Here is a 26644-nt window from a genome sequence, read left to right as displayed (position 1 = left end):
ACTACGTACAACAACAGCAACAACATTATTACGAAATGCATAAACAAAGACAGCAGCAACAAACTAACAACACTACTGGAGGCGTCGTAATGTAGGGGTTGCCAGTGATTTTATTATTATTATTATTGATCCTGTATTATTATTATTATTGACCCTGTATTATTATTATTGTTATTATTATTATTGCATGCATACAAATATACAGGCGCAATAAGAAGCTTTATCCCGATCTAACAACAGAACTGAACAATATCCAGAATAATAATAATAATAACAACGTGAATGTTAAAGAACGAATTAAGGTATTTATTAGAACCCTATTGTGATAGTTGAGGTGGTGGTGGTAATGATGATTATGATGCTAGCTGGCGAATATCATTACAATGGTGACGATCGATTAGTGAACATTTAAACTCTAACATCAATCTTAATATTTCATTTGGTAAAACATTGGATCACTACCACCCCACCATATATTATATATAGGAGCTGCAAGAGTTAGTAAATCAGGAAATGAACGTAATACACCAGACAAGTAACGCATTGAATAAGTGCTGTCACGATATGTCCGTGTTTGCCGGATCGGCTGAAGCTGTTGAGTGTAATAGACTGCTACTTGTTGCTTGTAAGTTCGTTCTTTTGTATTTTTGTTTGTTTTTGGTTTTTCACTCATCTATTGATTTATTTTTAAATAACTTTTTTTAAATTTTGCACTCTTTGATTATGAACATTTTGTAAGGTAAAAAGCGCGAAGCCTACCTGATAGAGATGCAGAAACTGAAAGAAAATCCGAACTATCAGAAAGTGATGGTAACATCAAGAAGGGGAGGGGGAGGTACATCCCTACTTGGACCCCAGGGCAGGCTGACCATCAGTGACATCAGGCTGCCCATAAAGGGAGATTTCCTAAACAAACTGGGGACAATTCAAGATACGACGACTCATTACTTCCTGATTATGATCAGACACGAGACACACATCATGTTCACTCAGATGACGTCAACGCACGACGGCCAGCTCTACGGGTGCAGCAAGAACAGGGGACGTAGGGACTACCTGGAATTCCCCAACCTTATAAATATTAATAATGTCGGCCAGGATTTTGACATTGTCGTTGAGATCTATGGAATGGTCGGTAGATTTTTTAAAACATTGGCGTGATAATATATTATTTTAAAATTATTGGTATTAACAATTTATTAAAATATTAATTATAATAATAATTTATAAAAAAAATTGATACGCTTCAGTCAGTGACAAAAGTGTCACCAAGTGATCCAATAAACTCACCTCGAAAAAAGACACCAAAGAAGACAGGACTACTCAATCTGACTCCCAGATCGTCGAGAAGATATGAAACGTCGTCAGGTGTGGGTTCAGCAGCTACGACAGCTGCTTCAGTCAGGAGCACAAATTTCATTCAACTAGCCTCCATAAAGCTGAATAGATCACATGTATCACTCAGTGCATTTGCATTAGAAAGGGTTTGTAGAATTTATATTCATTCCTTTGGTTCGCTGACTGAATAAATTAAATTAATTGAATCAGTGAATGAATAAATTATTCAAATCAGTGAATGAATAAATTATTCAAATTAGATACCCCAGTCCTGTCCTATACAGAATTGTATCATGATGAACCTCAAATGCATGATGGAGAACGTGATTGAGAGGAAAGATTTCTTGGTATTTCTTTGTTTCTCTTTCTGCTTTTCTCTTTTCTTCTGCCACTACATATCTGCTGTATTGGTATAAATGTGAGGTGTGTGTGTGTGTGTGTGTGTGTGTGTGTGTGTGTGTGTGTGTGTTTGTAAATAAGCATAAATAGATGTTAAACTCAATCAAAAAATTACTCCCTCTTACAAGACAATGTTTGAGGATGTTAGTGGGTTGGGAGCTTGGCACAGAAGATGGTTCTCACTGAAAAATGGAGTTCTGTCATATTGGAAGTACCCTGATGACGAATTGTATAAGGTTGGCTGTGTGTGCGTGGTTGTGTGTGTGTGTGTGTTTGATTGTGTATATGTTGTATTCATGTGTACATGGCCTGTTTTTGTACAAATACAACGTATGAATGACGGCATATTACACTTTGCAGCGACATCATCATCATCGAGCTAACATTCATTTTCAAACATTTTTCTAAGGAGCCCCTTGGAACGGTCGATCTAAAAACCTGCATAACAGCAAGCGTGGGATTGGTCACACGCGAAGTTTGTGCCCGACCCAACACGTTCGAGATTGAGACTATGAGAAACAAGAGGAGAGGTGATCGAAATACACTGATACAGACTTGTAACGATAAACTGGCCTCTATTACTACTAAGTTAGTGATTAGTTTGATTTCTGATTAACTGGAAAGCCAGATGGCTTTTTAATTAAATCATTGAAACTTTATTCAACCAATCAAATTTCAAAATTTTCAGACACTGGTTATCAGCTGACACCAAAGAAGATAGAGAGTCTTGGTGTAGAAGTTTAAATGAAGCTCTAGTTAATTTAAGGGCCTGGCATGCTGACGCCATGAGACCCATCTCTAAGTGGCCCCAGTAATGTGCTCGTCGTTGGCTGTTGTTGTTTTGGTGGGAGTAGTTGTACCTGCCTATTTTCGAGAATTATAAATTCCGGCAGTTTGTCATTATTATTAACCTGTGTAGTTTTTATCTCCAAATTTCTAAATTTATTTACCACAGACGTCAGGTTGAAACCATGAAATGAATTAAATTTTTCTCTAAACTTGTTAAACAGCTTTTAAACCTGTAATTTTATACTGCGTTGCGGATGTACGTGTGTATATGTATGCTAGATTTTTAATATTGGTGTTCATTTTATTCACATTATATATATATATATATATATACAAATATATTTTAGTTTTAACAGTTTGGCGATTCATTACGTATTTTAAATTCATTCATCTCAAATCTTTTATGATATCATGCGTGCGTGTGTATGGATTTATATACAGTTAAATGTATATTTACATATTTACCTTATATATATGTGTGGGTATGATATCCTCATTCAAATGACTATCTTTTCGTCCATTTTTATCGCATGATGTGTTGTGTGTGTTTCTTTATATACATATTGATAATCATATTATATCCATTCCTTATACATACATATATTCATAACAGCTTTTACAAGATATATATATATATTATCTACCATACTAAACAGAACAGCTTTATTTTTTTTCATATTGATATAAATATTGTGTGTGTGTGTGAGTCTGTGACACTGTTTTAGTTAATGATATATTTATGATATTAGCCATCTTACTGATGCTTGTATGGCTCTCATAAAACGCTTTGTGATAGATGATTGTTAATAACATTGATTATATGTTGTATCCAGATACTATATATATGGTATTGTATGAATTCTACCGAATATATATATATATATATATATATATATATATATAGCACCTTACTTTACTCGTTAGCTGTCTTATATTTTGATTTAACGTATTAACCTTTCATAATATATTAGAATTAGCATGATGTATGTGTTTATATATATATATATATATACCTACATTCTATTCATTCATCAATCAATATATATATAATATACATTGCATACATACATATACACCTGCATACATACATATACACATATTAAGCATTCTGATTTTAAATTATTAAGCTTTATTTTAATTAGAATTGACATTAATACTCTCGTTATTATCAAACGAACACATGCATATATGTATACTATCTTAATGAATTTTCATCAGATAACCATTTATAATTTTAATTAGATAACAATATTGCTTAAATTTGTATTCTAATAAATGTTTTTTGTGCGTCTCATATATATATATATATATATATATATATGAAAAACAATATATTATAATATAGCAATGATTTAAAAAGTTAGTGTGTGTGCATATATACATATTTGTTAATATGTATGTACATTATGTATGTTGAAATATATTTGTATGTATGTATAATTAAGTTTGTGTGTTGTGTTGTGTGTGTATATTTTATGTATGTGTACCAGTGTGTGTGCTTGCTTATTTTTTGGGTATAATCAACTTCAGCCACTTCATGTTTTGTACAAAAAATTGCGGCAGACGAGCGGAAACGAATAAATTATTTCCGTTGGGGAGGAACTCAGGTAGAACCAGAGACCTAGCGTGCAGGTGCATCGCTAGGTGGCGAACTTTTGCCTGTCTAATCCCTAATTTCTCTAGCATGCTTGGTGGCAGTTTCTGGAGGTATTAGATTAAAAATTTGAAAGTAAATTCTATTAAAATGATATTTGTAATATGATACTATATCTAGAACAATTTATTACTAACATTATAACTGATTGTTAAAATAAATTAACTTTATAGCTAAAATCTTAACCTGAGGAGCTATCTTAGAAAAATGTGAATACTTAGGATCTCCAAGAATGGGCGTGTTCAAGGCAAACGCCATATGACACCTGATCTGATGTTTAACTCCTGCCAAATTTAAAGGTCATGTGATGATAGCTTTCTAACTTGTTCAATATGGAATGTGTGCATTTGTATAAAAAATGTAAAAAAAAAATAAACTCATTGACAGCCGTAGATTTATAATTATGAATATTCATGGTAATAATTTACGCGTAAATACATACATACGTACACGCATACATACGCAAGTGCATACCAGATTCTGGAGTGCATTCAACTAAAGCACATGAATCACTGCTGTCCAACACCCTGTAATTAGTGATTGCCTCCTTCACGTCATCCTTGTCGAAGTTGGGTGCTGATTTCTTTAGTAACTTCATCTCGTCTGAATACCTGGGCCTGAGTTCCATCTAACAAGTGAAGGTTGGTGATTAATTAAAATAATTTCAACTGCTTATTTGGTTAGTAATTAATTTTGAACGACTGAATGCATAAACGGGCAATCAAACTAATTAGCAAATTATTCAATCAATCAAAATGACCAATCAAACAAAACTGATCGATTAATCAAACCAACCCGATATCTGTTACCAACTGTCCCTTCAGCCAATGGTATATCTATTTGTCCTAAAGGTTTTAATAAATTTACAGTTAATAAATAAATCAATAATGCTAATTAATTATTTATGATTATAGATAATTATTAAAATAATTAACAAAGTATCTATGCAATTTGATAATTCCCAACAATTTGATGCTGAAACTATACTACTTTGATGATTTAAACGTGAATAATCATCTACACTTTTAACCTTGTGGGGGTTTTGGTACACCTCTGGTTATTAACCAGTAGGTTTTTATGACCTGCCTCTTTTTGAACATTCCCATCAAAATGTCCGCGACTTGCTCTGTCCTAACCATTACAAAAAATTAGGGAAAGAATTATAAATACTTTTTAACACCTTTTTTGGTTATAAATGAGCACTATATAAATTGAAAAAGGAAGAAGAATCAAATTTTCACATCACTAATGCAAATTAACTTATAAAAAAAATGATCAAATCAACGAAATGAAATAGATAAAAAGTAAACTTGAATTATATTTACAGACTTAGCTAGTACCATGACTCCTGTAGTTTCTTTATCGAGCCTATGGACTAATTTGTAAGATTTTAGAAACTTTTCTCTTCGATTGGCCATGATGTCGAGCAGTGAAGACACACTTTTGTCCACTCCTGGACCTCCTGAATCAAAAAAATGTACCAACAGTGAATACAGATAAAAAAAAAGGTTCAAAAAAAGTTGAAATCTTTGTCAAAAGGTTGAAAAATTGCGCTACTAGTTTGTAATTCTATCATTTATTCATTCTTTCATCCATCTGTAAATCATTAAATGATTTATATCATGATATCAATCATATACATGACTGATATATCATAATATCAATCATATAAATGATTGATATCATATAAAGATTGATACTTATGAAAATCATAACTGACCGTGCGTAGGTAGGCCGTATGGTTTGTCAATAATTATTACTTGCTCTGAAAATAATCAAGAGAGAAATATTACAAATAGTAATTGAGATAAAATTTTATGCAAAGATACATGCATACATACACAGACACACACACACATATACAAGCACATATACACATACATACAATACAAACCATTTTCAAATAGTATAGAATCACAGAGCATGGAGACAAGATCAGAATCAATCATATGCTGTACATCCCTCTTAACTTGATCTTTCAATATCTTGAAACCCTTACTATCAACTGGGCCGGTCCAATTTTTGGCTCTTGAGGGGGTTACAAGATCTGAATTTTATTTATTTTCAACAAATTTGAGAAAGTGTTATAAGTTAAGAATATTTTTTTGTATAATTTTTGATAAATTTTTGTGATAAAATATTATTTTATTAATATCAAATAATAAAAAATATAAATGAAAAAATACCATCTTCATTCATCTTTTCTTCTTTCTGTTTCTTTCTCTCAATCTTCATTTTAACCAAAGCATCATAGGCTGTTACGGGATTTTCAATGTTCACTTTTTCACTTACTAATTTTTTTAACTGTCTTCTAGTTAGTGTTTCAATTTTTGTTGTTTCAGTTCTGTTACTAAATTCATCTAGGTAGGGGGTTCCAGTTAGTGAGTTAGGCAAAAACTGGCCAGTACTGTTATCTCTGGAGGTTTCTTCATTTGTGCGCTGATCAGTAAAAAACTGTTCATCAAAAAAATTTAAGATGTTACAATTGCCATCAGGTATTTTGGTAGTTTTAATGTAGACTTTGTCGGTAGTTTCATGTGAAAATATTTTGTTGTTAATACTATTAGGCTTTCCATTATTACTACTGCAATAATTACTGAATTGCAGATGAGTCTGTTGATTAATGAAACTCTCTAACGATGATGCTGATTGTGACGGTGCTGAGAATGATGGTGATGGTGGGGGAGACATTGGACTACTACTATCACCAAGATCATTGCATTTATTGCTGTTTTGTTGCAATGAACCAAAGTATTGCTGTTCAATAAAATTGTTGAGATGAAGATGATGTGAATTATCATCATCGTGGTTATTAACACTCAATTTATTATCTTTTTTAGATACACTTTTATCATCATTGACATCATCGCTGTCGTTTTTCTTTATATTTTTAATACTTTTCTCGTGCCCATCTGTGTTCAAGTCAAGTTTAAAATACTGCTCATCAAACAAATTAACATCAGTTCTCTTGGCCATCAAGTTGACCTCATTTTTAAATAAGTCATTATTATTAAGGTTTTTAATATTCTTATTAATTGGTTTGTCTATTCTCACTCTGCCATAAGATAATATTTTAACATTGTCGGCCCCATCATTGTCCTTAGTTGGTGAAGATGATGTCAACAATGATCTGATGAATTCAGTGTCTTTTGATGGTCCTTCAGTGTTGAAGGCAGGAGAAATATTGTCATTATGTTGTTGGCCGCCATCTGCTAGGGTGTACGGGCTTTCCATAAAATCATTATTCCATTTTGTTGAGTTCTGACAGACGTTACCTTTATTGTTAGCGTAATTAGTGTTGTTACCGTCGTAGTTATCAATGATATTAGTAGATTCTAATTTATGTAAATTTCGCATTTTTTCCCTCATTTCATTCAAACGAAATTCATCCAATTTTGATTTTCTCAAGTGTTGTCTCTTAGCAATTTCATTTTCACTAATACCAGTCGCATAGTTTAGCGATTTTATTTTTAAAACATTTAAAATCTTTTGCCTAATTCTAACCGATCCAGTTGAACACCTTAAAGCGTACATTTTGTAAGCAATTAATAAACTAAAAGTGAAACAAACATGTACGGCTTTTTATCGCTTACTGTTTGCCATAGGCAACGCAATCAATAGACTTTGAGGCAAATTGAATAACAATTTTAAAAAATTTAAATTTTAACATTTTAAATAAAAATATTCCGTAATTAGTAAATATACGATCGTAACTTTTGACCGTTAAATGTGAGTGAAAAGCGAAATGACATAACGATTTATTTTTAATTTTGTAATTTTATTAGAAAACTGTATCGAATAAACATTGAAACGAATGAAAAAAACGTTGAGTCTTACAAAGAAATGGACATTGTCTAACAATCACTAGCCAACTAAAAATAAATGATGGCAGCAGTCAAGAGATAACAATGTTTCAATCATCAATCAATCAACTAATCAATCAATCGAGAACAACCAGCAAATAGGTCATTAAATCATTATTAATTGATTCATTATCAATCTATCCATATTAAAAAAAAAGAATGATTATCATTCAGTCAATAACAATCAAAACTACGAATTCAACACATTTCAATAGTCTCATCGGGTCTTGCGCAGTTGTAGTGACTGAACTCGTATTTCAACACCAACCGACCGACTTTCGATTTCGGATAAAAATCCGGCATCCACTCGATTATAAACGGTTTCGACAATTTATAATCTTTGTTAAAACCGATCTCTAGCTGAGTCTTCAAGTGCAGTGGTCGAATGATCGGTTTAGAGTTGGTGAGAGGATTATTCGAATCGGTTGTCGGTATCTGCGGCTCGTATTTGCTGTAGGTACCGTCCTTGTTTTCGATGAATAACTGAGATAGATCGAATTTATTCTGCGAAATAATTAGTTAGATGATCAATGTGTGATTGACTATTTGATTTAACGGCTGATTGTCTAGTCGACTGATTGATTTGTTGAATGAATAAATGAATGAATGAATGAATGAACAGTTGACCTACTGATTGAATGATTGATTGATTGATTAGCCAACCGTATCAGAAACTCGACTTGAAAAAAATTAGGGAAACAAATTTCAAAGAATACAAATTAAAGCCAAACCGTTGAGGTAGAAAAGATATACTGGACATGTTTAGGGTCCTTAAGGTTCCACATATATTGCAAAAATTGACCGAACGGCGGATCTGTGTCGGTTGGCGGATACCGAGAAACGGTTAGTATCGAATCCGGAAGTCGTTTCTTCTTCAGTCCGTGAAAATGGGAAATACGTTCGTGTACGACGTCGAAAAAGTTCTGCGGGGTTAGGAGGTGCAGTGGCCTGGGTTTACCTGTTCAAAATTATTTAGTATTAACGACAAATATTATAATTATGAAATATTATAGTTGTTATAATTATTGTTAGTATTAAATTTAATAAACCTGGACATCGGTAGTGCATTGTTTCATGGATGCATTCAACTACAAACAACAACCAATCATCAAATGACTGATTGATTGATGGAGGAATGAACTGGGACGCTGAAATAAAAATAATAAAGTATTAATTAAATTATTATTTAAAAATAATTTTTCATAAAAAATTCAATGAAACTGAAAAATAGCAAAAAGAGAATTACATTTGATGTGAATGACATTAGCCAGCTTGTTGTTATTATTCAAGCCAGTAGTGTTAATGTTACTATTATTAAAAATGTTACTATTAACGCTGTTAACAGCACCAATACTGCTGTTATTGATGTCACTAATATTGTTATTGACAATGTTATTAGCGTTATTGCCGCTGATGTCATTGCCTTTGTTGCTGATGCGTTTGACAATGGTTAAACTTGGTTTAAAATTGTTGCCACTACTTATAACTGTCTTATTAATAATGTCAGTATTATTTTTGTTATTTTTATTATTGATTGCATTAATATTATTGTTATTGTTGTTGCTGTTGTTAACATCTTGAAGCTGAAAGGATTCTTTTGCTTGTGAAGTTCCGGCTTTATCTGAATTCGAATTTAAAAAGAAATATTCAAAATTTAAAGAATAAAATTCAACCAATGATAAAGTTATATTTAATGAACCTTCATCATTCTTTGGTAAACTTTTTAAATATTCTAAAACATCTTCAGATCTCGTAATTGGGTCATCATCCTCTTCGTTGCCATTGGCTGGTGACTGAGAATTAATTGGGTCAACATTGAACATGGACTCCTGAACCATGTTCACTTGATTATAATCTGAGTCAAACAATTATGAAAAATATGAAAAATTACACCAAATAATATTATTAAATACGTTTATTGTGAATAATAAAAATATTTTTTAATTGAAAGATCATTGTTATATGAATATTAATGAACAATTGATTTTATTATGAAGATATACAACTTAAATAAAAGATGCTGTCAATGAAAATTAATGAAAATTAAAAAAATAAAATTATAAAGATATGATTGATTGATTGATAGATCATTACATTCATCCATTTCAGACAAAAGGGGGAACGAAAGGCTGTTATAAATGGAGGACGAGCTAAGAGCCAGCAGGCAGGCAAATAAAAATGTACAGGGCTGGTAGGTGGAGTCCTGAAAAATTCATGAATATTAATGAGGACTATGGACAATTATGAGATTATTTATAACTTAATACAACATTCATAATCACTGAGTTAGCAACAGCTAAAAATAATTCTACCTACATTTAGAACCAAAAAGAAACAAAAACTAAAAAATAAACCTTAAAAAAATCCAGATCCAAACTAAGACCACACCAGCACTTTAATGAAAAATTCTTTTTTAAATCATTACTTCCAATTAGAGTTTCACTTTCACTTTCCCCAGAGATACCTGTCACATGAACATGGGAAAATCCCAGTGGGTGCAAAAAATCTGAATTTATCCTGACCACAAAAACATGATCAGAAACTCTTTGGACAATGACATTTAAGTCTGACTGGTTGACAAGTAGTTTAGTGAGTTGGATTTTTGTCTCCATGGGTAGATACACAGTGTCCAAAACATTTCGGTTGATGGGGAAGATGGTGCCTGTGTGAGCCGAGAGGTAGGCTGCTTTGATATGCTCACATTTTGGTTGGCTCATGTCTTCATCATTGCTTCTTCTGATTTTATGCTTCTTGTAGAGTGATGTTCTTGAATCTTTTGAAAAGTTCTCACAGCCTGATAGAATGATATATTTGAAAGATAAAGATATTAAGGAGTTATTAAAAACAAAAAAAAATTAACATACTTGTCATGCTGCAATTTGCCATCTTTTGGAAATTTTCAAAATCTTCCAAAACAATATCATCAATGGGTTTTCTATTACGAGGATGTTCAGAAAATGGCAAATACACAAAGCCCCAATCCTCTTTTCTAAATTCACATTCATCCGTCACCAGTCTTTGGACAGAATAAAATCTATCAGAAGATACTAACTTCACAATTTTGTAAGTTTTCTTGAAATACTCAGTATCTAAAAATTTATCCACATCAAAGAGAGATTTATCATTCTCAGCTGGTACGACTAGCTCATTTTTGAACCTGAATGCACAACTCTTATTCTTACACTGAAATCCTCGCAGGCCATTCACGTAGCCACACTTAGGACACTGCCTAACTCCTCTCTTCGTTGGCTTACCTAACCCGTCAAGAAGTTTCAATAAGATGGTAGATTTGTGGTTGATGTTATAAGCGAAATTGTTACTGCTACTGTTAGTGTTGTTTAGGAAATTATTATTATTATCGGCCGCAGTCCGTTTAAACGTTTTCATGACTATATTTTAAAATGTAAAATCGAAGAAAATTTAATTTTTTAGTTGATCATTCGTTTCCACATCATTAAAAAATTAGTCACTTGTTTAAAAGCGTTTGATGCTTAGATTGACAAAAGTAAACTTAAACGTAATTTCGAGTTTCACTCTGACTAAATTGCTGATCATATTTACAGCAGACATATATATATAGAGAATATAACACATATTATATATAATTTGTTATGTCTATATAGAATATAAATATGTTATATTTTATATATACAACAACAAAACCCTTTACAACAATACAACAAAATGTTTGCCAAATTTTAAAGCTAATATGTGACTGAATTACTAATAATTACATATTATTAAAATAAAAATTGCATAAACTTTCCATATAAGTTTCATTTTAGAAAATGTTATAAAGCTATCGAGACTTACGTAAACATTTAAAGAGACAATATTTTTAGAGTATAAATTGCATTTAATAACAAAAAATCCAATTTTTATTTTTAAAATACAACTAAATAATTTTAATTTGTTAAATACTTTCTTAAATTTCTTTTCAATTTTGATTCGTTTCACTCTCACAAACCAAACCAGGTAGTAGTAGTGTAGTGTCTCTTTTCTAAAAGTAAAAACTAAACTTTAGTAGTTTAGTTACTAAGACTTAGTATTGATTTTGTATTTCCTAATTCAACTTTTCAGGAGATACCGTAAACTGGCACTGGCCTTATTGAAACGAATTTACTAATAAACCATTCATTTTTTGAATTCAGAAACATGTTAAAAAGCTCTCCAAGCCTCTTCTATGATAATCCAATGGGTGTGTTAGTATTTGTTTGTGATTTTTTTTTTTCAAAATTTAAGAAGTCTGTGTGGTGTGGTGTTAAAAATAAATTTATTAAAATATCATTTAAAATTTTAAATAATTAATTAGTCAATTAATTGACAAATGATTGAATGTATATAAAACTATAAAATAAATAGATAGCTAATAGGAGATAGATGAATGAATTAATGATAAATGAATGGCAATGAATGAATTCATTAGTTAATCAAATGAATCTATGAATCAATCAGTGAATTATTCAATTAGAAGATTTCTAATTTTTTATCAAATTAATTGAATTAAATTAAAATTGGCAAATGTGTCACTAGTCATTTGGTTAGTGAAAGTTGGGGTTTACCTTGGGGGCATGTTACTAAGGATCACTAGATTATTATAATTATTGTTATTAATTTTATTATTATTACTAATAATACTATTAATATTGTTTTAATTTGGGTATTTTTTTTCATTTTTCAAAACACATAGGTAATACCAGCCAGCCAGCAGATAATTTACGTAAAATTTGATTTGTAATGGGGAGTTTTTGAAATTAGAAAATGTGAGAATTAGACAAGAGAAGTAAAGAGGGAGAAGATTCATTTTGGGAAATTTTTCATTTTGAAAAAAAGAATGATGACGACAGTTTCTACTACATTTTACTCGAAGTCTTGCAATTTCACAACTGCAACTGTACATGATGAGAAGACATCAGCAACATCATCATCATCAACATCATCATCAACAACAGCATCATTACCATCCCCTTATCCAACATCATCGTCATCATCAACATCAACAACAGCATCATTACCATCACCTTTTTCAACATCATCATCAACAACATCAACAACGGCATCATCATTGTCACATTGCGTTTTAGACTCTGAAATTGCATTCAAAGCAGTAAATGCATATGCAACTACTACAACATCATCACCATCGTCATCACCACCACCATTATCATCATCATTATTAACAACAACAACAACTTCGTCGTCATCATCATCATCATCGTCAATAACGATAGTATCATCATCATCACCGCTCTCCTTGTCATCATCGTCATCATCGTCATTTTTTTTAATACTACCAGCAGGACCACTAAGTAATGATAATGATGCCAACAAAAATATCAGCAGTTATGATAGTGATGATGTTAACGATGATGATGATGATGACAACGATGATGAAAACAACACCAACAACAACAACAACAATAGACAAACTACCACTCCCTCTTGTCAATCAAATAAGAAGGACACAACAACAACAACATCTGCAACAGCAAACAATGGTTATGTAACGCCATCGTCATCATCAGTACCATCATCATCAGTACCAGCAACAACAACGACATCATTATCATCATCATTATTACAATCATTATCATCATCAGCGACAACAACAACATCGTCGTCGTCGTCATCGTATTCTAAAAATAGTAACGCTAATGACGTCACTTATAGATGTAATAATAACATTAAAAGGGTTAACTCTATGGTGGGATTTTTTACCAGGTAAACAAACAAATGAATGAACGAATGAATGATGGATTGCATGAATAGATGAATAAATGATTAAATGAGCGAATGGATGAACGAATAAAAAAATGAATCAGTGGATGAATGGATGAATTAATGCATGAATGATTTGGTTCTTGATCACTTGCATTGCAACACCGCCAGGTTGAATGAATTGGTGAATGAATAAACGAACAAACCAATGAATGAATGAACGAACGAATGAATGAACGAACGAACGAATGAATGAATGAATGAATGAATGAACAAACAGATTAAAAGACAAAATTCCATCCTCAAAGTCCAACTTCACAATACTTGAAAAATCAACGACAGCCCTAATACTCCAGTCCAGACAGGCGTTAGTTACATCAGCTAATTTGCATAATTTATGCGCATATACAATTGAAATTTGATACCATCTTATAACTATCTTGTCATTTATTCACTGTAGTATGTTAATTTTTACTCATAAATATTCATTACATGCATTTATTCGTTCATTCGTTCGTTCCTTTTTAAATGGATATAATAGTCGTTTGTCATATTCTATTCGTTCGTTCGTTTATTTGTCGGTTCATCTTTTCATTAATTCATCCATCCATCATTCATTAACTCATTCATAACTTTATTTTGCCACTTAGTTATTACAATCTCTATGAATAAATTATGTTAATTAAGTGGCCTACCTAGCAAAGATATTGAGGAGGAGGAGAAGCATAGAATCATGTATCAGGAGATGATTGAGAATCTTAAAATTAGAAGTAATGAGAAATAACATTAATAAAAATGAATGAATGAATGAATTTACGAATGAATGAATAAATGAATGAATAGATGAATGAATTATTTAATGAACAAACGAATGGTGAATGAATTTTCAAATGAAAGAATAAATGAATGAACAAACAAATGAATGAATGTATGTATGAAATCGTACATGATTGAATAAATTGTTGAGCAGTAATAATTAATAAAATAAAAATAATAATGAATGAATGAAAAAGAGAAAAAGGAAGAAATGAAGATGAAGGAACGACTGAAGATGCAATTGAAACTGGAAGAATTAACATCATCATCAGTTCTTGTCTGGAAGAACGAATTGATTCCATATTGGGAGGATGTGTTGGTTTATTATTATTATTATTATTATTGAAATTATTATTATTATTGTTATTATAACAGGAAAAACAATTATAATACGAGGCAATTGTGGTGGTTAGGCATTCCGTCGAGTGTCCGGGGCCAAGTTTGGAAATTAGTGATTGGCAACGAGCTCAATATTACTAAAGGTCGGTTGGCTGGTTGGCTGGCTGGTTGGTTGGTTGGCTAGTTGGCTGGTTGGTTGGTTGGTTGGTTTGTTGGTTGGTTGGCTGGCTGGCTGGCTGGTTGGACGGTTGTTTGGCTTGTTGGTTGGCTGGTTGGTTGGCTGGTTGGTTGAGTCATTTTATGATTGGTTGTTTGATTTTTTGAGTCAGTATTTGATTGGCGGGCTGGTTTGTTCAGTCAGTATTTGATTATGGGGTAGATTTAACGTTGAAACATCTCTATCCTTGATAACGTAAACTTTTTGTATTCGTTCTTTCTTTCATTCATTCATTCATTCATTCATTCACTCATTCATTTACTTACTTTTTCGTTCATTCATCAATTAATTCATCCATTCATCAATTAATTCATCCATTAATTCATTCACCACTCATTCACTTGCAGAACTTTATGAGATATGCTTGCACAGATTCCAAGATTTATTGAGGACAAAATCAACGACAACTTCAACAGCAAAAACCGCTAGTAACAACAACAATAATAATAATAATAATAATAGCATTAATAATAATAATAACCACCATCATCAACTTCATCATAAGAAATCCCCATCGTCACTATCGTCATCATCACATCTTTCCGTCATATCTTCATCGTCGTTGTCCTCATCATCATCCTCATCATCATCATCATCTCTGGCCAACAACAACAACAACAATAATAATAATAATATTAGCAATAACCATAATAACGAAAATGATGACGCTTACAGCTGTAGTGATTTCACATCTAGATCATCCAACTCAGGTGTCAACGGTACGGAAATACTACAAACATTATTATTGTTATTATTATTGTTGTTGTTGTTGTTGTTATTATTGTTATTAATACTATTGATTAATGAGACATGGAACTTCTAGCAGCTGAGCTAACTCGGTAGATTAATTTAATTCAATTTAATGCAGTCTGTGGCAGTGATAATATTGAAGATGTTATCGCCTGCAACAACATCAGCAACAACTGTAGCAACGACATCAACTACAACTGCAGCAACTGTAGCAACGACACCAACTACAACAACAACAACTGCAGCAACAACAACAACATCAGCAACAACTTTAACAACGACATCAACTACAACTGCAGCAACAACAACAGCAACTGCAACAACAACAACTGTAGCAACAACAACAACAACAACTGCAACAACAATAACAACAACCTCAGTGTCGCCATTAGCAGGGAGAACAGTATAGAACTTATCAGGCTTGATCTATCTAGAACTTTCCCCAATCTGGGGATTTTCCAAAAAGTACTGATGACGATCGTGGTGGTGCTACTGATGATGATGATAATGGTGATGATGATGTTGATGATGATAATGATAGTCGTGATGATAATGATGGTCGTGTTGATGATGATGGTGATGAATGGTAATTTTAGGCCCCAAATTAGTCTCCATGTTAATCTATTAAATTTTTTTCCAAAAAATTGCATACATGCATACATACATACATACAAACATACATAAATACATAAATATGACGGTTCAGTGTCACTCATCATGTTTTGGTTTTAAAATACATACATACATACATACATACATACATACATACATACATACATACATACATACATACATACATACATACATACATACATACATACATACATACATACATACATACATACATACATACATACATACATTTTGGGTCCTTTATTGTTTCTGCTTTATACATCTGATGTGCTGAAGATAATTGATTCATATGATTTTAAAAGCCATGCATATGCAGACGACATTCATATTATGTTATCAGGTAAACCGAAGTTATTTCAAGACGAGATTACGAGATTCATTGAATGCATGGCGGAGGTTAATCTGTGGATGTCGAGAAATGAATTGAAGCTTAACCAGGGTAAAACAAATAAAATAAAATAAAATAAAGGGTACCTGGCAGCAGTTGGCGGACTTGGATATAAATTCAGTTGTTATGAATGATAAAAAAATAGATTTCTGTAAAGCAGTGTCGAACCTAGGTTTTATAATTGATTCAAACCTAACAATGAAATCTCATTTAAAGATGATCTCTATATCATGCTTGGCACAGATTAGAAGAATGAAACGAATTCGAGAATCACTTGATAAAGTCGCAATGCATACTCTGGCGCACGCGTTAGTGCACTCACGTGTCGATTATTGCATTAGTTTATTTTATGGACTCCCGGCTAGATCCATCAAAATTCTGCAATCGATACAAAACCGTACTGCCTGGATTGTGGCTGGATGTCGATGGTATGATCATGTCACACCGATCCTGAGTGATTTGCATTGGTTGCCCATAAATAAAAGAATTGTTTTTAAAATCTCTGTCACAGTTTTCAAATCACTAAATGGTCTGGATCCAAAATATTTATCAGATAAACTGAAATTAAAAACTTCGATCGCATCTGGTGTGCGTCTGAGGTCTGACGATTCGAACATTCTTGTGGTTCCTCATAGACAGCTAAAGATTGGATCGCGTGACTTTGCTGTGTCAGGCCCTGTCGTATGGAACGGCTTGCCGTCAGCCCTCAAAATGCCTGGAATGAGCATTGCTGAATTTAAAAGACAATTAAAGACATACCTTTTTTCATTATAGTTCATCTCTTTTCATTCTTGCTATTTTGTTATTAATATTAGTTATAATTTGATAGCGTTTGTGAAAACTGCTATAACGAACGCTATATTAAGTTTTCTATTATTAATAATAATAATAATACATACATACATACATACATACATACATACATACACGTGCCGATGTGGCGCAGGGGCGGACGAGTTTGGGCACCACGGTTTGGTTTGTCGCCTGGGTGGGGTCGTCAACTACGTTACTCAGCGCTAAACGAATACATTTGTCGACTCTTCTCCAAGGCTTCAATCCCGGTTCTCAAGGAACCATCCGGCATTTCTGCGCATGATGGTAGGCGCCCGGACGGATGCACACTAATACCTTGGAGAGTCGGCAGATGTTTGGCGTGGGATTTTACGGTCCCTGGCACCCTCGCCGAACGATACATAAACCTGACAAGTAAAGAATGCGATTTGGCCGCGGCCAGGGCAGCGGACGAGAAAATGAAAAAATATGGGAACGCCCTCCCCTCGATGGAATTCTTGCCAATATGTATCGAGGTTCTCGGTCCGATGGACCCCAACACCCTTAAATTTTTTAAGGCAATATGTAAAATGATCAGCGTCAGATCAGGCGACAGCAGGGAACTGTTTTTCGCAACTAACCACATTCCGTGCTTGTTGCAGCGGTTCCTGCGTGTCTGTGTGCTTGAAAATATCCAACTGAATGCCGACATGTGCAATTAACGACAAATCAAAGTGTTAATCCATTTGTTACTTGATGTTTGACGGTTCAGTGTCACTCATCATGTTTTGGTTTTAACATACATACATACATACATACATACATACATACATGCATACATACAAACATACATACATGCATACATACATACATGCATACATACATACATACATACATACATACATACATACATACATACATACATACATACATGCATGCATACATACATACATACATACATGCATACTTACATACATACATTTACACTTACAAGAATGGTCCATATCATGAATATTTGGAGGGACTTCTAGGTGCTTACGTTTGCTACAGGCCAGACATTGGATATGTAAATTTTTTTTTTTACTTCTTTCAATATTTATTACCATTATGATAATTAAACACGCACACACACGCACACGCACACACACAGGTCCAAGGAATGTCTTTCGTGGCCGCGATGTTTCTACTGAATATGAATGAGGAGGAAGCTTTTGTTTGCTTTGCCAACCTACTAAACCGCCCCATCTTTGTGGCTTTCTTCAGACTGGACTCCAACATGGTACTTGCCCGACCAACGCTAATTACATTTACCACTGACCTTGTTATTATTATGATAATTTTGGTAAGTGTTGTTTTGTTTGTTTCAGATGACAATCTACTACAACGCGTTTAATTACTTCTTCAAATACAACCTACCGAAACTGTACAAACATTTTACCGATCAAAAACTAACCGCAGATCTGTATATTATCGATTGGTTGGTTGGTTGATTGATTGGTTGATTGATTGTTCATTCATTCGTTCATTCATTCGTTCATTCATTCAGGATATTTTCTATCTACTCAAGATGTTTAAATCTGGATTTAGCTTCGAGAGTTTGGGACGTGTTTTTCCGGGATGGAGAACAATTTCTGTTCAGAACCGCCCTTGGTTGGTTAATTGGGATCGGATAAGTGATTGGTTGATTGATTGGTTGAGTGATTAATTGATTGACTGGTTGGTTAATTGATTGACTGATTAATTTGTAATTAACATTCCCAACAGGGATTTTAAAACTATTCCAATCCGAGCTACTTGACATGGACTTCATTGCAATGGCCCAGTTTCTATCCAGGCCCCCGGAAGCAAAAGTAGGTCAGGTCGAGTTATTTAGGTCAATAGAGGGCATTGCAGTGGAGACCAGGAACCACAGTTTTAAACAGATTCTGGAAAATTTTAAAATTCATCAACAACAACGACAACAACCTAGACTGCCGCAATTATAATGAAGACTACGACGACGACGATGATGATGATGATCATCATCATTATCACCACCACCATCATCATTATTATTATGATCATCACTACTACCACTCTTTCCATCTTTACTAACGTAAATGTTGTCATTTTATTTCCGTCCTTAATTATAATACCAATGATATTGTGACTTTCCGAACCAAACTCATACTTTCCGAAACAAACCAAACAAACGTATATATATACACACACATATATATATATATATATATATATATATATATATATATATATGTGTGTGTGTGTGTGTGTGTGTGTGTGTGTGTGTGTGTGTAATTTTATACATGAATTTGTGTGTGTGTGTGTGTGTGTGTGTGTGTGTGTGTGTGTGTGTGTGTGTGTGTGTGTGTGTGTGTGTGTGTGTGTGTGTGTGTGTGTGTAATTTTATACATGAATTTTATTCCAATTGTGAGTTTCATAATTTTATCGCTATGCATGTTGGATGTGTTAGTGTTTGTATGTATGTTTGTGTGTGTGTGTGTATATCAGGGAATTGATGAATTAGTGATTTGTAGAACTATTTTAGCGGATTTTTTTTTATAAAATTCATTTTAACACGTCTGTAGATGAATTAATCACTCATCTAATAAGTATGAGATTTTTAGTTAATAAAGGTCACGACTTTTTTCTTTGTCTCAAATTAAAAAATTTAATGAACTTTGTAATTAAATATATTATTTTCAAATGCGTCAGGTGGTTTTTATTGGCTGAATTTGTGTATAAAAACGGTATATATTTTTTGATAAAAAGAGTTACGTTACGCTACAAATTTTTTGACCTATTTTAAACAGCTGCCATTGGTTGTATATGTCATCTTCATCATCACGTTGACCTGGTTACAGACAAAAGAATTTATCGTTAGTGATGATGGCGATATTAGTGTTGTTTGGTCAGATTTTGAAATAAGTATATCTGAAGTTAAATTTATTTAAATCAAAATTATTACAAAAATTATCTCAAATAAATGAATTTTTTTAATTTAAATATGGCGGAATTAACTGTTGTCGATCTCGAAGGTTTACCGGAGAACGTTGTTATGGCTTTGAAAGAAAGGGACGAACTGATCCAGCAACAGTGGGCTGTAATTAGGGAATTGGAGAAACAACTGGCCCTGGCCGTCTCGAGATGGCCATCCCATTTACCGCCGGATAATTTTTCTGCCGGATTTAACACTAATCCAGACTTAAATTCATTAGAAGATTACGTAGATCTCAGGTGGCTGGTTCTCTTTTTTCAATTTTTTTTAAATTTTATTTTATTATTTGTAATAAAAATTTATTTTTAAAAGAGCAATATTTAGGGATTTTTTAATAATTTGAAAATAGTATGTAATTGTAATATGTTTGTCTTAATTTCAATGGATAATTAATTTTTAAATTAATTTTTAATTTTTTTGATTAAGCACCTTAACAGTTAACTCCACATTTTTATTTGATTTTTATTAAAAATCTAACCTTAAAATAAAATGGAATCTAGATTTCTTACATGCATTTTTTGTATTTTATTGGAAAATAATTTTAAAAATATATTAAAATTGCAGTGGATCAATAAACAAACATCATAAGACACACTTATCACTTATGATAAGGTCTTATGATATTTATAATATAAATAAACCATCCATTATTATTATTATTACTTCTACTACTACTACTACTACTACTACTACTACTACTACTACTACTACTATGTTTCCTCAACTGGACTATGGTAGTTTATGCAGCTGTTGTAGTTGTCTTTGTTGCTGTGATGAATAGGATATGTGTGGTTTTTTTTCAAAATTCGGGCCTAATCAAGATGATGATGCTGGCGTTGATTATTTGTATTATTATTATTATTATTATTATTATAAACCTCTCTTTCTTACCTAAGGAAATTATTTTAATATTTCTATAAAATAGTGAAGAAAAACTACATTTAATAATCTTTCACCTGTGTATATATTTTGACAGCAATCAGTCAATCACCTATAACCTTTTTTTTTCTTGGATCTCTTTATATTTTCTGTCTTTCATTCTTGCTCACACTCCCTTTACCCATTCTCTCTTTTTCTCTCTTTCACTCTTTTTCTCTCTCTTTCACTCTCTTTCTCTCTCTTTCTATTTAATCTCTTCCTCTATCATTTCTCAGTCTTAAACTCACCCTCTTGTTTCTTTCTGATTTTTATATATATATCTCTCTCTCTCCCTCTCTCCCTCCCTCTCACTCTTTCTTTTCCATCTTATCTTTCTTTCTTCTCTTTCAGGGTTTTTTCAATCAATCTATGTCAAAAGTTATGTCAATCAAAAGTTATGCTAGTTTTAATTATGATAGAATATTGTGTTGAGTACCTATATTAAATTTTTTTAAGAATCCATTGCATGCAATATATTTGTGTGTGTGTTTGTGTGCTCTATGTATGTGTGTGTGTTTTGTGTGCGTGTATGTGTGTGTGTAGTTACATATGTTTGTGTATTTATTTTGAACTTGTCTTATAACAGACAAGGGTGACAATTATTATCATCATTATCACTAAAGCTCTGATATCAATGTATCTCATGATCATTCAATCACACAAGAGAGCCAATTCTTGGTAATCATTGTCCCCAGCATACAATGTAATGTTAAATTTATGACTGCTGTACTGTTGTCAGATAAATTAATATGTATGAATGTGTGAGAGAAAAAGAGAAAAATATTAAATGAATGAATGAATGAAAGAGAAGGAGAATATAAAGAATGACACTGAAATGGAAGGAAGATGTAGTGAATGAGTGAAAGACAAAATGAGGATTAGACCGAAATTTTAAACATATATATATATATATAGAGAGAGAGAGAGAGAGAGAAAGAGAGAGAAAGAGCGAGCGAGAAGAGATGTACCATATATGAAAATATCTTAATTTTTTTTTTCCTTGCATGTTACTATCATACAAACATTTTTTTTACATGTGCTATACTATGGGTCTTTGTGTTCTTGCGTTCTATTACGCAATATGAGTGGCTATTATATAGTAGCAGAAGTAGTAATACTAATTAAAGCAATGCCTGACTTAACTAATTACTTGAGTGAGGAATATAAAAAATTATGTCTAACTTAATTTACAAATTAGTGGTTTGTTTACTTTGTTTTTCATCAGTCACTTTGTCTAAGTGATGTATGTTTGTTTGAATATATGTACGTATGTATGTTTGTGTGTGTGTGTGTGTGTGCATGCATGTTTCAGTGTATTTTTGTATTGTACATGTTGTTAACGTATTTTTATAAAAGTTGGATTAGCTAAATGCATTGTGAATGATTGTAAGAATGAATAAATATATGTATATTAAAAATGAATGAATGAACATATCAGTGAATGAATGAATTGGATGAATGAAAGAATGAAGGAATGAGAGAAGGAAAAAATGACCTAATGTTATGGTTAGCTCATTTTGAGAATATAAAACCTTTGTTTATATAAATGTTTGTATACATATATAGTATGTGTATATGTTTGCAGATATGTTGGTTCGTTTTTATTATGTATGTATGCATGTGTATGTATGTATGTATGTGTGTATGTTTGTATGTATGTTTGTATGTATTTATGTATATGAGAAAAGTGTTGAGCTAAGATGTAACTAGCTAAGAAAAAGGATTGCGTATGTGCCTATATATGTATGTTGATGTGTGTGCGTGAGTGTGTGTGCGTATGTATGATCGCACGTGTAAGTGTGTAATGTATGTGGGTAAGTACATGTGTACGTATGTACATACCTGTTTGTCAATCCATTTATTTCAATTTCAATGTGTCATGGGCGTTTTATTTTAATGAAGAAATAATGATGAAGACGATGATGATGATGACGAAGATGAAAACGATGCTGATGATGATGATAGATGAAAATGCGTTATTGATTATGGTAATGATGATAAAGTATTACAAACACAGTTTCACACGTACATAAACACATACACGCACGCAGAAATGTGGGATTAACTGTTAACTTTTATTTTCAAATTAGGTGAGTAAGAATATATGTAAACTTTTATCCTTTTGGGTGTTGTTTTTTCCATTCTATCTTACTTACTTTTTCTTCTGTCCCCAACAGTAGCAGTAGTAGTTTCTTATTTGGAGTTTTAAAAAGTTTCCTCAGTTAGTGTCTGAAATAAATGAACAACACACTTTTTAGATGTCTTTAATGTTTTTACCGATGGATCTGGTTGTTGCGGTTGGTTGTTACGGTTGTCAAAATGATGATGATGATGATGATGATGATGATGATGATGATGATGATGATGATGATACAAAAGAAGATGATGATGATGATTTTCTTTAGTTTATATTCATTTTATTCATTGAGCAACTGACATTATTTATTTTTACATTCTTTGTTCACCCTAATTTTATTTATCTACATAAATTTCTTTCAGTATGTAATCATTATTATTCTTATTATTAATTATTATTATTGTTATTTTTTTTATTTCTTTGTCTTATTATTATTATTGTACATTTGTCATTTGTATTTTCATTATCCTCTTCTGCATTCAAAAAACACATTTGCATATGTTACTGAGTTTACTAGCATTAATCAAGTTTTTGCAATGTTTGCCTGCGTATGTTTGTGTGCGTGCGTGCGTGCGTGTGTGTGTGTGTGCATGCGTCGGTCTGTATGTGTATTTGTTTGTTTGTTTGTGTATTTGTTTGTTTGTTTGGGAGTATCTGTGATGAAGATGATGATGATGATGATGATGATGATGGTGGGGATTGTTGCCGGAGTGTTTATAGTAGATTTGTTGCAATGAGGCTAACAATGGTTTCAATATAAAAACCACATTAATGTTTTTTAATTTCAACACAGCTACACTGATGAATGTCACCTCCATCACCTCCACCAAGACAGCTTCTCAATCAAAAACAACACAACAACAACAACAACGACAACAACTAATAGTAATAATAATAATAATGACGCTAACAATTCTGATGGGACCAACCAGAACATTAATAATAACATTAATAGTAATAGTAATAATGACGATAATGCTATAAAAAAGTCGATAACAGATTACAACAAAGCTGCAACTCTGCTTCAACAAACATTCAGAACATATCTACATAGGAAATATTCAGATTCGCAAGACCAACAACTACAAAACAACAGCAACAACAACAACAATGATAGCGTTAATGTTAATAACACTAATACTATGTCACAACGAGCTAAAGAGCTCATTCTTAAGATGTCTGCTGACAGTAACAATCTTCATATCTATGACAACATCGCCATTAATGACAACAACAGCAGCACTAACAACAACAAAACAACCAACTCTAGCAGCACTCCTCTGGTAGACATAAGTAGCAGTCAGTTTGAGGACCTCTTAGAAGAGGTTAACATCAACAACGACGACGACGACGACGATGACGACAGCTTCAACAGTGACGACAATAGCGATACCGCGGACGACTTCAAAACTACCGAGTCCTCGTCTTCCAGTTCTAGAAATTCGACCTTGAGACGTAAAGGTCAATTAGGGTCAAACGAGGTCGTCATGAGGCGCTGGGCTCTTACCCCACCTCCTGATGATGTTTGCCTTGACAGTCCGACAGGAAATGACATCATTGTTAGCAGTGGTAGTAGCGCTAGTAGTTGTGGTGTCGGTGGAAATGCTGGAGGCACTTTAAAGAAAGATCATCCCATTATATCTAAGATATTTTCATCGCCATCTTCCTCGTCGTCGTCGCCTTCGATGATGTCGAATGCAGTTTCATCATCGTCCTCGCCAATGCTTTTGGTGAAAGGTAGAAGTTGTGGATGTGGCGAATGTTTGTATAGAATGCAGTTGCTGCAGCAGCAACAACAACAGCCACAACAACAACAACAGCAATCGCAACAACAACAACGCCATCCTTTATTCTCTCAACAGTTGAAAAATTTACAACAACAGCAGCAACATCTTCATCAGCAGCAACAATTCAGCCCACCTTGGACCCAATCCAGCACTATCAACAACAACAGCAACAAATATCACAATAACTGCTCAACCACACCAAACTCACCATACATGGCAAATTATAGTAACCAACAACAGCAACAACAACACCATCTCCAGCAGCAACAACATCCAGCATACAACAGCCAGCAACAACAACAACAGTTCAACAACTACATGGCTACATATTACGACTGCAACAATAGATCAACGGCCACTCCTGATAAAACTTTAAAAAACGCTTCTGAAGGCCCCACCGCTACAACGCCATCATTATCACAATCATCAACCTCACTAGCGAATGGCGGTTATGATAATAGTCCACAATCTATGATATCATTATCATCATCTTCATCGTTATGCTCGTGTGGCTCGAAGTGCGCCTTCTGTAGCGACAGTAGCCGGGGGTCCAGTTACTTCAAATCATCGCTGACGCTCTCCTCGTCATCGTCATCTTCATCGACGTCATTATTTCCTCATCATTCTGCCGGGGCATCCGTGGCAGCTTCTATAGCATTACCCAATTCGTATTTTCAATACTCTCCCCCACTTTCTCTCCAACATCATTATCATAATCAGCTACAGCCGCACCATCATCATCAGCATCTCACATCTCCCCAGCAGCAGCAGCAGCAATATTTTTTCCCCCATGCTAATTATCATCAGCAGCCGTCGTCGTCAGTGATGATGATGATGAGGCAGCTATCGGAATCATCATCATCGTCGTCGCCTTATCACCATCATCATCAGCATCATAATCACAACCAGCATCATCATCACCATCATAGTCTTGTCCAACAACAACAACAACGTCAACATCAATCATCATCATTATCGTTAGTTTGGACATTTTGTGTAGCTTTCTATTTCCCTATTTTGTAATGATAATATCATTATTATTATTATTATTGGTGATATTATTACAAATTGATATTATTATTATTATTATTATTATTGTTGTTGTTGTTATTATTATTAATGCCACAGTGTG

At 33.0% G+C, this 26644-nt stretch overlaps 4 protein-coding genes across 4 annotated transcripts; 2 read left to right on the top strand and 2 right to left on the bottom strand.

The window, feature by feature from the left end:
- The first annotated feature begins 486 nt into the window (after positions 1-486).
- On the top strand, positions 487-2952 carry HELRODRAFT_95214 (hypothetical protein). Its single transcript, XM_009027008.1, has 7 exons — positions 487-625; positions 740-1135; positions 1264-1484; positions 1599-1685; positions 1866-1973; positions 2147-2325; positions 2426-2952. The coding sequence occupies exons 1-7, from the start codon at positions 514-516 to the stop codon at positions 2550-2552; spliced, it is 1230 nt and encodes a 409-aa protein (XP_009025256.1). The 5' UTR covers positions 487-513; the 3' UTR covers positions 2553-2952.
- Positions 2953-3710: 758 nt separating this feature from the next.
- HELRODRAFT_107293 (hypothetical protein) lies at positions 3711-7693 on the bottom strand. Its single transcript, XM_009027060.1, has 11 exons — positions 6367-7693; positions 6075-6227; positions 5901-5945; positions 5510-5642; positions 5211-5311; positions 4976-5025; positions 4655-4808; positions 4367-4464; positions 3985-4227; positions 3794-3964; positions 3711-3756 (listed from the first exon to the last, which is right to left on the bottom strand). The coding sequence occupies exons 1-9, from the start codon at positions 7547-7549 to the stop codon at positions 4030-4032; spliced, it is 2115 nt and encodes a 704-aa protein (XP_009025308.1). The 5' UTR covers positions 7550-7693; the 3' UTR covers positions 3711-3756; positions 3794-3964; positions 3985-4029.
- Positions 7694-7952: 259 nt separating this feature from the next.
- Positions 7953-11526, bottom strand: HELRODRAFT_189088 (hypothetical protein). Its single transcript, XM_009027059.1, has 7 exons — positions 10908-11526; positions 10398-10837; positions 10138-10246; positions 9743-9898; positions 9290-9664; positions 8775-9001; positions 7953-8547 (listed from the first exon to the last, which is right to left on the bottom strand). The coding sequence occupies exons 1-7, from the start codon at positions 11428-11430 to the stop codon at positions 8242-8244; spliced, it is 2136 nt and encodes a 711-aa protein (XP_009025307.1). The 5' UTR covers positions 11431-11526; the 3' UTR covers positions 7953-8241.
- A 7516-nt stretch (positions 11527-19042) lies between these two features.
- On the top strand, positions 19043-19600 carry HELRODRAFT_146853 (hypothetical protein; the record flags this gene model as incomplete). Its single annotated transcript, XM_009027058.1, has 3 exons — positions 19043-19152; positions 19222-19325; positions 19440-19600. Coding segments are annotated over 3 exons (375 nt in total), but the record flags the coding sequence as incomplete, so codon positions are not given.
- Positions 19601-26644: the final 7044 nt, after the last annotated feature.

The sequence above is a fragment of the Helobdella robusta genome (genome assembly GCF_000326865.2).
Source record: "Helobdella robusta unplaced genomic scaffold HELROscaffold_5, whole genome shotgun sequence".
Taxonomy (NCBI): Eukaryota; Metazoa; Annelida; class Clitellata; order Rhynchobdellida; family Glossiphoniidae; genus Helobdella; species Helobdella robusta.
Note: the sequence above shows the minus strand (reverse complement) of the source record. Positions and strands in the feature narration are given on the sequence as shown.

Excerpts from the sequence above, each read along its gene's own strand:
- HELRODRAFT_107293 (XM_009027060.1), bottom strand. The coding sequence starts at position 7,549 with ATGAGGGAAAAAATGCGAAATTTACATAAATTAGAATCTACTAATATC. Across the intron at positions 6,228-6,366 it reads AGAAAAGATGAATGAAGATG|ATCTTGTAACCCCCTCAAGA; the intron begins GTATTTTTTCAT and ends AATAAAATTCAG. Across the intron at positions 4,809-4,975 it reads CAGTTGGTAACAGATATCGG|ATGGAACTCAGGCCCAGGTA; the intron begins GTTGGTTTGATT and ends TTCACTTGTTAG.
- HELRODRAFT_95214 (XM_009027008.1), top strand. The coding sequence starts at position 514 with ATGAACGTAATACACCAGACAAGTAACGCATTGAATAAGTGCTGTCAC. Across the intron at positions 1,686-1,865 it reads TTGAGAGGAAAGATTTCTTG|ACAATGTTTGAGGATGTTAG; the intron begins GTATTTCTTTGT and ends CCCTCTTACAAG. Across the intron at positions 1,974-2,146 it reads CTGATGACGAATTGTATAAG|GAGCCCCTTGGAACGGTCGA; the intron begins GTTGGCTGTGTG and ends CATTTTTCTAAG.
- HELRODRAFT_189088 (XM_009027059.1), bottom strand. The coding sequence starts at position 11,430 with ATGAAAACGTTTAAACGGACTGCGGCCGATAATAATAATAATTTCCTA. Across the intron at positions 10,247-10,397 it reads TGGATCTGGATTTTTTTAAG|GACTCCACCTACCAGCCCTG; the intron begins GTTTATTTTTTA and ends TGAATTTTTCAG. Across the intron at positions 9,002-9,289 it reads TAATGTCATTCACATCAAAT|GTAAACCCAGGCCACTGCAC; the intron begins GTAATTCTCTTT and ends AATTTTGAACAG.